Below are 12,465 nucleotides of genomic sequence, written 5' to 3' on the forward strand. Positions count from 1 at the left end.
TTCTGCTTTTTATCAAAAGATTAAAGACAAAGAGCTGATTACACAGTGATAGGTTTATAGAATAGACTAGGAAAAATGCTCCATGTCAGAAAACATAATATACATCTTATGTTTTTGGCACGTCACTGTCTTCCACACACTTGGCCATTAACTCTTAATTATATGCTTTGAGTAAAAATATCCCTTCTAAAGATTTAAAAAAAAGAAAAACTTTTAAAGATTTTTTTTTTTTTTGCTATTTTTTAGGAAGGAATCTTGATTTTTATTGTACAGTAGGATTGTATAAAATTAAATATCCTCAAAATAAAAAGCCCTTGAATTTGCTCTTTAAAAGAGAAGGTGAAGTCTTTCCCTGTAAGCCATTATCTGCCTGCCTGTGGAGAGTGTCGTGATCTATTTTTTAGGTCCTTTACACTCTTGAATTTGATTTGTGCTTTTATAGCACGAATCCCAACATTCGGGAGGCAGGTCTGCCTGCTTCGGCTGCCTGCAGCTATGGAGAATTAGTCTGTCATTCTCAGTGTCCTGGAGTGTGTGTTATGTGTGAGAGTGAGTGAGTAAGTGTGTGTGTGTGTGTGTGTGTGTGCGGGCGCGTGCGCGCACGCCTCTGTATCTGAGGCGGGGTAGCCTAGAGTGATTTAAACGTGAAGAGGGTTAATCGTGCAGCATCTCATTCAGGCTTGGCTTTGAAACCTGTGGCATGCTAGGCTGGACAGCCGCTTTCCGTGCCTCTGTTTTAATTTAGCAGGATGTTTGCTGCCATGGCAGCCAGCAGCATCCACTGCAGCAGCAGGGGAAAGCCGTAGATCTCCGAATGCAGGTGGAATGCTAAAAGACGAGAGGCTCGTGCAGGGCTGGCTTCAGCGCTGAATCTGCTCTTACGGGGCTCTGAAGAGGAGGCTCTGCATGCTACACCGTGTCAGCTCCTCTGGAGTTAAGGGCTGCAGACCCAGATCAGTGAAGGGCTGGTGAGAGACAGGGGGGAAAAAACACAGTCAGAGACATCTGGGGTGCTTGTGCTTCCCTGCGTTTGGGAACACAGAAGCGATCGAGTGAAATGTGGACCCATCTCCCTGCTGAGACATGTGATTGGATGAAGACTGGAAAACGTAGTTGGCTTCCTGGGCTACTTTGCAGCTGGAGAAGTGTCTGGTGAACTCTCTTCTGCTTCCGATGTGTCCAAGCAAAGTGTTTGTGAGTACTGCTGATGAGGGTGATGACGTGGCAAGCTGAATCGTGGGCAACTCATTGATTGTGCTACAGCTCTAGAATCTAACATGAATGTCTGAGCCTGGCCTGGACTTTCTTGGAGTGCATGTGTTCATTATAAGCGAAAGACAATATGAAGTCTAATTGAAAAAGAAGCCAATAAAGAGAGCCATGCAGCAGCCAGCTGGACTCTCTGTGTTTCGAAGCAAAGAAGGAAGGCCAAAGAGAGCTTGTCTCCAGAAGCAGAAATCTCTGACCAGCCTGTCCCTCACCAGCGAGGGGGAGAGGCGCCCTGCTGTGCGCATTTCCAACTGGTTTGGAAATGCCGCCAAGGCCAGCCAGAGGGAATGGAGCTACTCAGAGAGGCGCTCCCTCTCGAGGTGCCCATCCCGCTCTGCGCAGTCCCTGTATCACACGAGCCTCCCTGGGGCCTGGAGCCTCCTGCCCGCCAGCCGCTCAGGCAGCGAGAACTTAGAGCAGTGGACTTCCAGAAGAGGCTTGGAAGGTGACAGTGATGAAGACAGCCGGTCTGAAGATGAAAATGTGTCCTCCAGGCCCGGCAGCCTCAGCCGGAGCTGGGCTGAGGAGGAGGGAGAAAGCTGCCTGCGGGAAGGCACAGCCCATCTGGATGAAGATGTCATCCTGACGATGCTGGGCGATCTGGAAGAGGCCCTTTACACTGACTTGTTGGGTAAGTCGGGTCTGCTCCTGAAAGGAGGATGGAGTTTTAAGGAGCTGCCCTTTTGCATGAGCCATAGAGCTTCTGTTCTTCCTAGTGACTTAAAAAAACAAACAAACAAAAAAAACATTGTGACTCAAAAGAGTTTTAAATTCCTTCTGTTTTGAAATGATTGTCTTTTGCAAACTGAACTATGAGAAGTAGTTGTAAAGTCTACATGGAGAAAGGGAATAGCAAGCACCTGTCCTGGGCATTATTGGTTCAGAGTCTAGATAGCCATAATTAAGTGTTCAGGATTTAAAACTCCAAATGTGCTTTTCACTTAGTCATCAGTAGGGCCTATTTGTTCAACTTCTCTCAAGGTGACCTCACCACAGATTTGGCATGAAGAATGATGGGGCTCGTGGGTCAGTTTTTTGTGTAGTCAACTTTCTCCTGCTCTCTCCCTGGTGTCTGAATAGATGGCCTTGTCTGTACTTCAGTGACAGCACCATGCATTCTAGTTACACTTCCAGAAATGCAGAGGTCTCTTCTGACAACTTGACTCACTCTTTAAAAAGTATTGGACAAAAAATATTTCTGAGTGTGTGCATTGTAACTATTTAAATCTCTATGTAGATGAGTGTGAACTATTCTGATGCTTAGAAACTAGGCCTTTTTGATGACATGATTGTTAGGAGTAACTTCTGACATAATCTTTAATTAACTAGGTATGAATAAGTCTGAAGTAAATCTTTAGTTTGCCACTTGCCTGAATAGGTAAACTATGTGAAAGTGAACTGAAATAGTTTAAATCCAGTGCTGTACTGTACCATATTTATATCATAGTGTGCCTTCTTCAAAAACTCATAAGCATTTAACCATTGACCACATCCTCTTTTATATCACTGTGCTTATTTCCACAAAGGCCTTCATATAGGACCCCTTATATTCGTAAGAACTAAACCAGACCAGTGATCTCTTTGTTTCTGATTCATTCAGCTGATGCCAGATACAGGTCTGCTTTTATTGTGTTTGTAGACCTTCCTGTTACAGGAGGTTTTGTGAGATTTTCTGGAATCCTGGTGAACCAGCTTTAGAGGAAGAGCTTAGGGAGACAGAGAGGCAGATACCGCTCCATGCTGCATGTCAGCTTAGCTTTCAAAGAAGAATGCTTCTGCAGGTGAAGGAATGGTGATTTCTGAACCTGAATATACCAGGTGACCAGACATTGAAGATTTACTTCTTCACCATTGTGTGATTTCTGTGATGAACTGCTTCTCATTAAAAAAAAAACAAAAACCAAAAAAACTGCCTCCAGTACAAAGGCAAGAGAAGGAGTCTTAATCCTTAAACCTCCTTTTTCTTCTCTTGATCCTCTGAAACGGTAGAATCAAATCACATTTGTCTTTTGCTTTGAAAGTGGTAGCATTTATCTTGTTCCGAGTACCTCTTATGTAAGTATTTTCAAAGATATGACCAGAGTGAAGTCTTCTGACAGCATGTGTTGGTTGTTCTGTTAAATTATAGCAGGCTGTGGGTGGGTGTGTATATGACACATGCCTTTTTGTGCATAAATAACTTGGAGCATTACTGTCAGAGGGTCAGCTCTCCATGGGTGTCTGTGTAGTCCATGGTTTTTAAACAGAGTATCTGCTAATTTTATTTATGGGACTGTTCTCTGCAAGGCTTTTTTCTCCCCCAACAGATGCCAGTATTCAAAAATGCAGATGAGAAAGTAAGAGGAAGAGTTTATTCAAATAGCTCTGATATGAATAATCATATCAGGATAATGAAGCATTGCAAGGCAATTCCCTAAGTAATGATGCATTTTAAGTTGGTAAATATATCCAAGCCCATAGCACACAGGAATTTCAGGATTTCTGCCACGTGCTTAACTGGGTTCTGCTTCTGACTCAAAATGGCCTCTTCCAAGTTAGTTTTTAGTCAGAGTTCCCTGAGTTCAACTCTTTATTCTTATATCTTCTAATAAATCAGACAGGCTAGGGTTTGTGTTATAACTACATAGGAGAATATTTAAAAGGTAACTAGTAAAAGTGCTAGCTATATTATGTTATTTTTGCCCCCCAAAGTGTCTGGTTTACCCTGATAAGTTGAAAAATTTTGTATCCAACTCCCTGTGTTGGGGGTAATCCATAAAACTAGGGTAATTTCTCCAAATAAATCAGACAGCTAAACTCTAAAAAATAACGTTTGTAATATGGCTACTGTAGAAGATATAATTCTCTGTGAATGAAGTTCATTCGTATATAATTTGTTTTCCTTCTAAAAGATAACAGGACTGGTAGTGTTAATTACAATGCATGTAATTAAAGCCTGAAAAATAAGAGCAGGACCACACAGTTTAAATGGTCTGCCTGCCATTAAGTAAAAATGCAGAAGCACCAGACTGAGCCTGTTATTCTGTATCCTGCTCAGAGAAGAGATGCTCCCAGCAAAGAGAAAATAGTTCACACTAATGTTGAAGACTCAAAGTGAATTTCAGAGTATGGCCTTCGGGAAAATGTGTGTATAAGCCTTTACTATTTTGTCTGACACTTAGGAGGCTTCTGGAATAATACCTAGATTTAAGGTTATAAAAGTGAAAGGGAATACATTTTTGTGACTAAATACGTTTCTCACTAAATACATTTTCTTCTTATTTTTGTTACTAAATATTTAATATTATTTGTGCTTTTATATTTGACCTTTTAGGTTAACATTCTCTCCCCACCACTGTTTCTCTAGACATCACTTGGAATAAAATTTACAAGCTGTTTCAAACTTGTGCCATCCTTAGGGGGTTTGCAAGTACATTTAACTTTATCTTGCCTTTTGTGGGTCATTGAGAACATTTACTGCAATAAATTTTGGTTTGGTTATTATCTTTCCCGACATGAATGAGGCAGTGATTATGTTCTGTTCAGTAAGTGCTAGGGGGAAAATGTCCATTTGTCTGGTGGTTATGAGTGGTGCAGTGTCATGAGTGGATGTCATGAGGAGAAAAACCAGAGGAGGGAGCGAGGTGATGGTTCTGAAACATGAGGGAAGCTGTGTAAACAAGCAGTGGATTCAATGGGAAGAGTCCAAGCACTTAAGATGGCTGTTGGATTGGATGAAGGAAACTTAAAATGTGGTAAAGATGCTTAAAAAAATGCTGAGTGAAAATGGAATGTCTGAAAGTACAGTGTTCTTAAAGTTTATGTAAAATATGTTGAAAGTAATTCCAATATCAGTGTTTTTAATATTAAGAAATTGGCAGGTTTTTAATATTAAGAAATTAATTTAATTGCAGTGTGAAAGTTCTCCCTGAGGGAAAGGGCTCAGTGACAGGGACACATGCAAAGGTGTATTTTGGGGAACTTGTACAAGGGCAATATTGTCTTTCTTTACTCCCTCCAGTAAAAGTCATCTCAACACTTTCCTCTTCAAGACTCTTCATCTCTTACCGTCACTTAGAATCATCTGCTTCTCTACTGTGTGACGTGTTAGATATACCACCACGTTAGTATTAACGTTGGTGTGTCTCCAGTTTGGTCTCGTCCTTCACTATTACTTTTTTTCTGCCACTTTTAGTAAATCCCTGTCTTTACCTCTGCTTTTCCTTTGACTGTAATGATATTTTTTTCTGCTGTTATTCAGTTGCTCAGGTGTGTCTGATGCTTTGTGACCCCATGGTCCGCAGCACGCCAGGCCTCCCTGTCCTTCACCATCTCCCAGAGTTTACTCAAACTCATGTCCATTGAGTCAGTGATGCTATTTATCCATCTCTCCCTCTGTCATCCCCTCCTCCTTTTGCCTTCAGTCTTTCCTGGCATCAGGGTCTCTTCTAATGAGTTGTCTCTGCATCAGATGGCCAAAGTATTGGAACTTTAGCAACGGTCCTTTCAATGAATATCCAGGATTATTTCCTTTAGGATTGACTAAAGTCAATCTCCTTGCAGTCCAAGGGACTGTCAAGAGTCTTCTCCAATACTCTTCTAAAGCACAGTTCTAAAGCATGAATTCTTCATTGTTCAGCTTTCTTTATGGTCCAACTCTCACATCCATACATGACTACTAGAAAAACCATAGCTTTGACTAGACAGACCTTCTTTTGGCAAATTAATGTCTTTGCTTTTTAATACACTGTCTAGGTTTTTCATAACTTTTTTTCCAAGGAGCAAACATCTTTTAATTTCACGGCTGTAGTCACCCTTTAAGATTTTTCTTACAAAGCCTTCCTTTTCCCTCAGGGTTCTGCCAGATTATTTGGAAATAAGAGATATACTTATTTATAACCATTTCTCAAATATGCTGTGTTGTATTTATGAAGAGGAGGGTAGGAAGAATTTCTGGAGAAGGTATAATTAGAGTGTTAAGGGCTAAGTTAAATACAGTTCTGATATTTAAACATATATTAATCTACTAGGTTAGAAATCACATGGATTAGGATTGGAAAAGTTTATGCCATGTGCATGAGGATACAATGGGTTACTTTTTAATTTCTTTTTTTATTGAAGTAGAGTTGATTTACAATGTATTGTTTTCAGGTGTACAACAAAGTGATTCAGTTATATATATATATATATAAAACATGCATACTTACATAGTTTTTTTCAGATTTTTTTCCCATATAGGTTGTTACTAAATATTGAGTGAAGTTCAATACAATAGATGTGCTATACAATAGATCCTTGTTTACTTTATATATAGTAGTGTGTATATATTACTCCTAAATTCCTAATTTATCCCCTCCAACCTTTCCCATTTGCTAACCATAAGTTTGCTTTCTATGTCAGCTTCTGTTTTGTAAATAAGTTATTTGTATCATTTCTTTTATATTCCACATATAAGTGGTATCATATGATATTTGTCTTTCTCTGTATGATTTACTTCACATAGTATGATAATTTCTAAGTTCATTCATGTTGCTGCAAATGGCATTATTTCATTCTTTTTATGACTGAGTAATATTCCTGTGTGTGTGTGTACACCTGCATGCATCTTCTGTATAGTTAATTAGGGAGGTTTTTCAATATTTTCTAAGTTTAAAATAATAATACAGTTATTAATCATATTTCAACAACTCAAATAATTTGTAAATTAAAAGGAAGAGATTTGCAGACTGGCAGAAGAGTAGTGGTTGCTTTGACAACCATCCAGGAGGAAGAAAAATGAACAAGGTAGTAATATTTGGCTGAACAGGGAATTAGCAGTTGTCTTTTTGAGGGGCCACCATGGTAAAGTAGTGTAAAGTTGTTCCATTGGTTTCAGAGTTATTGGGATCCCTGGGTGGAAGTTAAATGTAGACAAATTATTACTCATCCTCAGAGTTGTTTTTATAATTAGATCTAATTAGTCTAATATTGGAAAGAATCCGTTCTTACTGGAGAAGAGGAAGTCTTTCTAATCTTAGAGGTTTCAGATCCATGGCCACCTGGCTAATGAGACAAAGATTTGTTCCTTCATTGGCTGATAGGTAAGGCCAGAGAATCTCTGAAGTCCCCACCAACTGTAAGTTTCTATTATAGATGTTAAATGCTATATAGATGTTAAATGGGTACACTTTTTCTGTATTTTTAAAAAATCTGGCATGAATATTGTGGAAGAAAAGTGAACAGGTTGACTATCTACCTATATTCTTAAAACAGATTTTAGATATGGACTTTGGCCATGTTACAGTCTTTATTCTGGAATTTAATACATGCTGTTTTCTACCTTCACTTTTCCTTCTTGTTTTTTTCTTTTCCTTCCTTCCCTACCATCCCCTCCTTTGTCTTCTTCTTTCCCCCTCTCCTTCCCATACCTCTGTCTCCTTAATTCATTCATTCCCCTTCCTCTCACCTTTTTTTTTTTTAATTCTTTCTTTCTTTTTATTTAAAATTCCTAATCGTTGGATATACTCCTGAGCTAAATTGAACAAAATGGAGACTATGATTTCTCTCCTCCCTTTCCATGTTCTTCTTATTTCCGGATTCACCAGCTTGAAATGGTCACTGGCCTGGACTTTATTGCATGGCCATAAACAAACTGGCTTAATGCCGCCTCTGCCTCTAAATGATATGCTGAGGTTGTATAAGGCCAGCATTTGTCACCCTGGCAGAACTGTTTATTTTATGCGTAGACTTGTTCCTGGATTAGATGCCTAGGACTTTGTTCGAACTCTTGGTGTCACATGTGCATGATTTGGTTCCCTGTAGAAAGTGGAGAAATAATTACAAATCCAGTTCTGAAACTTTGTTCATTAGTCTGTTGAAAGTCTTGAAAAGATATTGCTTCTATAAGAAAAGGCCTCCATCTTATTCCCCTAAGTCCAAATGTATACTTGCTACATAAGGTTATCTCAGCTTCTCTGAGCACACTTTGAAACAGGCAATTATGGAAATAATTAGGATCCAAATAGTTGGAGATTTTTAAATTAAGCTCAGAAACATGGAGCTAGTAAATCTCATTTTGCAACAGTTAAGCTCATAGACCTAAGAAATATTATTATATTATCACCACTTCAAATTATTACTTTTAACATTATATTTGTTTCTATTCACACTTTATTTGTAGAACAAAGAATTATAATTTCAGATGATAATAGTTATTTGGAATTGTCTACCTATTTTTTCAGTTTTGATAAAAGGAACTCATATATACATATACACAATAAATGACATGAATAACAAATTATTGTGTTACTTTTCTAGGTGAAGACCCTGAAACAAGAAGAATGAGAACAGTTAAAAACATAGCAGACTTGAGGCAGAACTTAGAAGAGACGATGTCCAGTCTTCGTGGGACCCAGATAAGCCACAGGTCTTCTTCAGTTCTGTCTGTTTGGGGGCCAATAAAGAAAGCCAGCAAGCGCTTAACTTCTTATAATGATAAAGAAGGGATTTTAGTTTCCCTTTACTATTTTCTCACTTAAATTTTATGTGACAATAAACTGGTGACTTCTCAGCACCTATCCAGTGATGTTTTTTACCCCTATCCATCTCTTCATATAATTTCCCATTCAGACTGAATTAGCTACTGAACTACCACCATCACTGCTAAATGGATTTTCATGCCTCCCCTTAAATAACAATGGCAGATGTAGTTAAAATGCATCTGAGGAGGGATGTTAGAGAGAGTTTCAAACTAATTGTGGTTTACTTTCAGAAAAGTTCCAGGAAGGCTGCAATGAGTTAAATTAAGGGCTAGTTGAGAATATGAAACATTGTTTTAACCTAAAGTGTAATGATGGCCTTTGTTGGAAAGCAAAAAGAAAAAGCTATGTGAATGCCCCTTCCTACATTTTGATACCTACAGAGGTGTTGAGAAATCCCAAAATGAATGTATAGTTTGACTTCCATGAAAATGGACATCACTCTGAGAAATGACTCTCAACTATAAGCCTTCCCGTGTTCATGTACTCTGGGTTGGTGACCCTGGGTGAGCCGGTGTCCAGCAACTTCTCTGTTTTATTGACAGCACCCTGGAGACAACATTTGACAGCACTGTGACAACAGAAGTGAACGGCAGGACCATCCCCAGCTTGACAGGCCGGCCCACCCCCATGGCCTGGAGGCTGGGCCAGGCGTGCCCTCGACTTCAGGCTGGAGATGCTCCGTCGCTGGGTGCCGGCTACCCTCGCAGCGGTGCTGGGAGATTCATCCACACAGACCCCTCGAGGTTCATGTACACTACGCCTCTCCGTCGAGCGGCCGTCTCTCGGCTGGGAAACATGTCACAGATCGACATGAGTGAGAAAGCAAGCAGCGACCTGGACATGTCTGCTGAAGTCGACGTTGGTGGATACATGAGCGATGGTGATATCCTCGGGAAAAGTCTCAGGACCGATGACATCAACAGTGGGTAAGTGGCCATGGGCCCTCGGCTCCAACAGAATTGTGTGAAGAGGGTGGTCTACCGAGATGCATTAGCTACAGGAAGGGATTTGTTGTATAGTCATGAAGTCCTGTCCGACTCTTGCGACTCCACAGATTGTAGCCCACCAGGCTCTTCTGTCCACGAGATTTCCCAGGCAAGAATACTGGAGTGGGTTGCCATTTCCTTCTCCAGGGGATCTTTCTAATCCAGGGACTGAAACTGTGTCTCCTGTATCTCCTGCATTGGCAGGCAGGTTCTCTACCACTGATCCACCTGGTAAGCCTCCAGCAAGGGAGTATATAAGGTTAGTTAATAATTGTTAGAAAATGTGAGAAATCTAAGGTTATTTGGGGGTATTTCAGCCTTCTCTGATCACTCATGAATAGTAAAATATCCAAAATTTCTCTAAAATCTTTTCATTATAATCCATTAACTTTTTCTATTGTTAATTCAGAGAAACACATGTGCCATGTGTTTTTCAGAGTGATCTTCACATGCTTCTTAAATAACAGATTTTGTAGTGAAGGACATGGGAAGGAGACATGTTTTGCTGAACTGCTTGATTTTTGGGGGGCTTGTCAAAGCTGCCTGTAACTGCTCTGAGGAACACGTATTTTCTAGCATTCTTAATTATACACCTCTGATCTAACTTTAAGATTTGAAAGTTTCCATCTGTTTATTCTCTTTTTTGTTGGCATCTTAGCCCATTTTCCTTCTGTTTCCTATTACATTCCAAAAAAAAAATATTGTGATATAAAACTCTCAAAGAGTATTTTAGCAATTTGGAATATTTAGTTCAACCTGAGGATGATCCCCAGTGGCAGAAATAGGATATTCTATTAAAACTACTTCTATTAATGACTATAGTTGCCACTTGGAAAACTTATTAACTACTTCACTCTTGTTAAGTTCATTAAGGACATTGTCATTTAACCAACCATCCACTAAGAACCCTTATGAGGTGTGTATTTTTACACCTGTTTTACAGATAAGGAAACTGATCACAGTTGCCTTAACTGTATTAAAGCTAGTGAAGTGAAGTCGCTCAGTCGTGTCCCGACTCTTTGCGACCCCATGGACTGTAGCCTACCAGGATTCTCAGTCCATGGGATTTTCCAGGCAAGAATACTGGAGTGGGTTGCCATTTCCTTCTCCAGGAGATCTTCCCGACCCAGGGATCGAACCTGGGTCTCCCGCATTATAGGCAGACGCTTTAACATCTGAGCTACCAGGGAAGCCTGTATTAAAGCTAAGGGAAGACTAAAATGGCATTGGAACTCAGATACATCTGACTTCAAAACCCAGGCTCTGTAATACAAGGAAAAACTTTCCAATTAACTTTATCTATATTTTTCATGCGAATCTGGGTTTTGACCTATTCTTTGTCCTTATGCTTCTGAGAGGACTAGTCTCAGAAGTCATTCTTTATACAAGTAACCTTTCCTGACTTCATTCATGAAAAACTTGTGTGAATGGGGACAAGACCTTAAAAAGTACAAAAGAGCTTTTGATCAGACTCAAAGCTCTGCTTTGATATCCTGATACCCAGCAGTGCACCCCTGGTGGCCACCTTCTTTGGGCTTCTAAGGAGCTAGAATTAGGGAGACAGGTTATTGTTAATTAGGGTAGGAGGTAGTTGAGTTGCCACTGGAGCCATAGCGTCTAAATTAAGTCTGTTTCTAACATGTGCTGTCTGTGATCTCCTCGAGAGCTTAATTTACCCAAATCCCTCTCTGTAATAAAGACAAAATTGCAGAATCTTCATTAAATTGTTAGGAAAGAAGAAAAACCCACAAGTTTTCCTTAAGCACAAAGTCTTTCACAATGTAAGTGTTCAGTAAATTATCCTTGTCTTCACAATTAGATTTTTATCAGTTAAGTTATTAACCTGATGACTAATAACCTCATAATCATAGGGTATGACCTTGTATAGGAGATGGTTGAAATTGTGAGAGGTATGAAGAGAGAATCCTGGGAAAATAACAGAGAAGAGAGATCATGAGATGGATTATATATGTATATATTAGACAAATTTGTTGAGTTCTTCCTATGTGTAAAGCAACATTCTAGACACTATGTGTTCAGTGGTGAACATGCAGACACAGTGCCAGCCCATGTATTGTTCACATGTTAGTTTTTTTATATTTTTATGTGTTCATTTATTCAATAAATGAATAGTAATATATGTACATATATATATATATAAGTGTGTGTATATACATTCTTAGATAAGTGGGTTTTGAAGGCATTTTTTTTTTAAACTGAGTTCTGCTTACAGTAATATATTTTACCAGCATACCCATATTCAGGAGCTATATTAGGTAACTAACTTCTGTAGCAGAGAAATTTCAAAATCTCAGCAACTTAACACAAAGAAGTTAACTTCTCCTTCACGTAAAACCCTTCCTGGTGTTTCTGATCATCAGTCGGGGAATGTGTAAGACACTGTCTTTCAGAGACTAGGATGATAGATAACATGGCTATTACCCAGCCAGACAGCCAATGTCACCCTGGGGGTTGATTTCAATAGGCAGATGACAAAGAGATAGAGAAGCGAGGTGTAAGAATATTTCATGTGCATGAAGCCTGGAAGTGGGGGTATGACTTCTACCCACCTTCCCTCATGCAGAACTCCGGTGGTCGCATCTAATCGTCAGGGCAGCCAGGGACCACTGTTCAGCTGTGTGCCTAGAAGGAAGAAGAAATTGGTTTGATGAGAGCTGATTAGTCTTTGCAGAACTCTCTAATGAGAAATT

The 12,465-nt window shown here is 39.6% G+C and overlaps 1 protein-coding gene across 9 annotated transcripts in view; it reads left to right on the forward strand.

Annotated features, from left to right (window-relative positions):
- NAV3 (neuron navigator 3) overlaps nt 1–12,465 on the forward strand; it is an 889,111-nt gene that overhangs the window by 707,632 nt on the left and 169,014 nt on the right. For 8 of the 9 annotated variants that reach the window (XM_070454242.1, XM_070454243.1, XM_070454238.1 and 5 more), the window contains 2 exons: nt 8,545–8,653; nt 9,311–9,694. In XM_070454242.1, coding sequence (XP_070310343.1) covers nt 8,545–8,653; nt 9,311–9,694 — 493 coding nt within the window. Of the gene's footprint in view, nt 1–585; nt 1,901–8,544; nt 8,654–9,310; nt 9,695–12,465 lie in introns of those variants that run through there. The other variant, XM_020893507.2, reaches the window with a different exon arrangement.

Source organism: Odocoileus virginianus, chromosome 24 (genome assembly GCF_023699985.2).
Source record: "Odocoileus virginianus isolate 20LAN1187 ecotype Illinois chromosome 24, Ovbor_1.2, whole genome shotgun sequence".
NCBI lineage: Eukaryota > Metazoa > Chordata > Mammalia > Artiodactyla > Cervidae > Odocoileus > Odocoileus virginianus.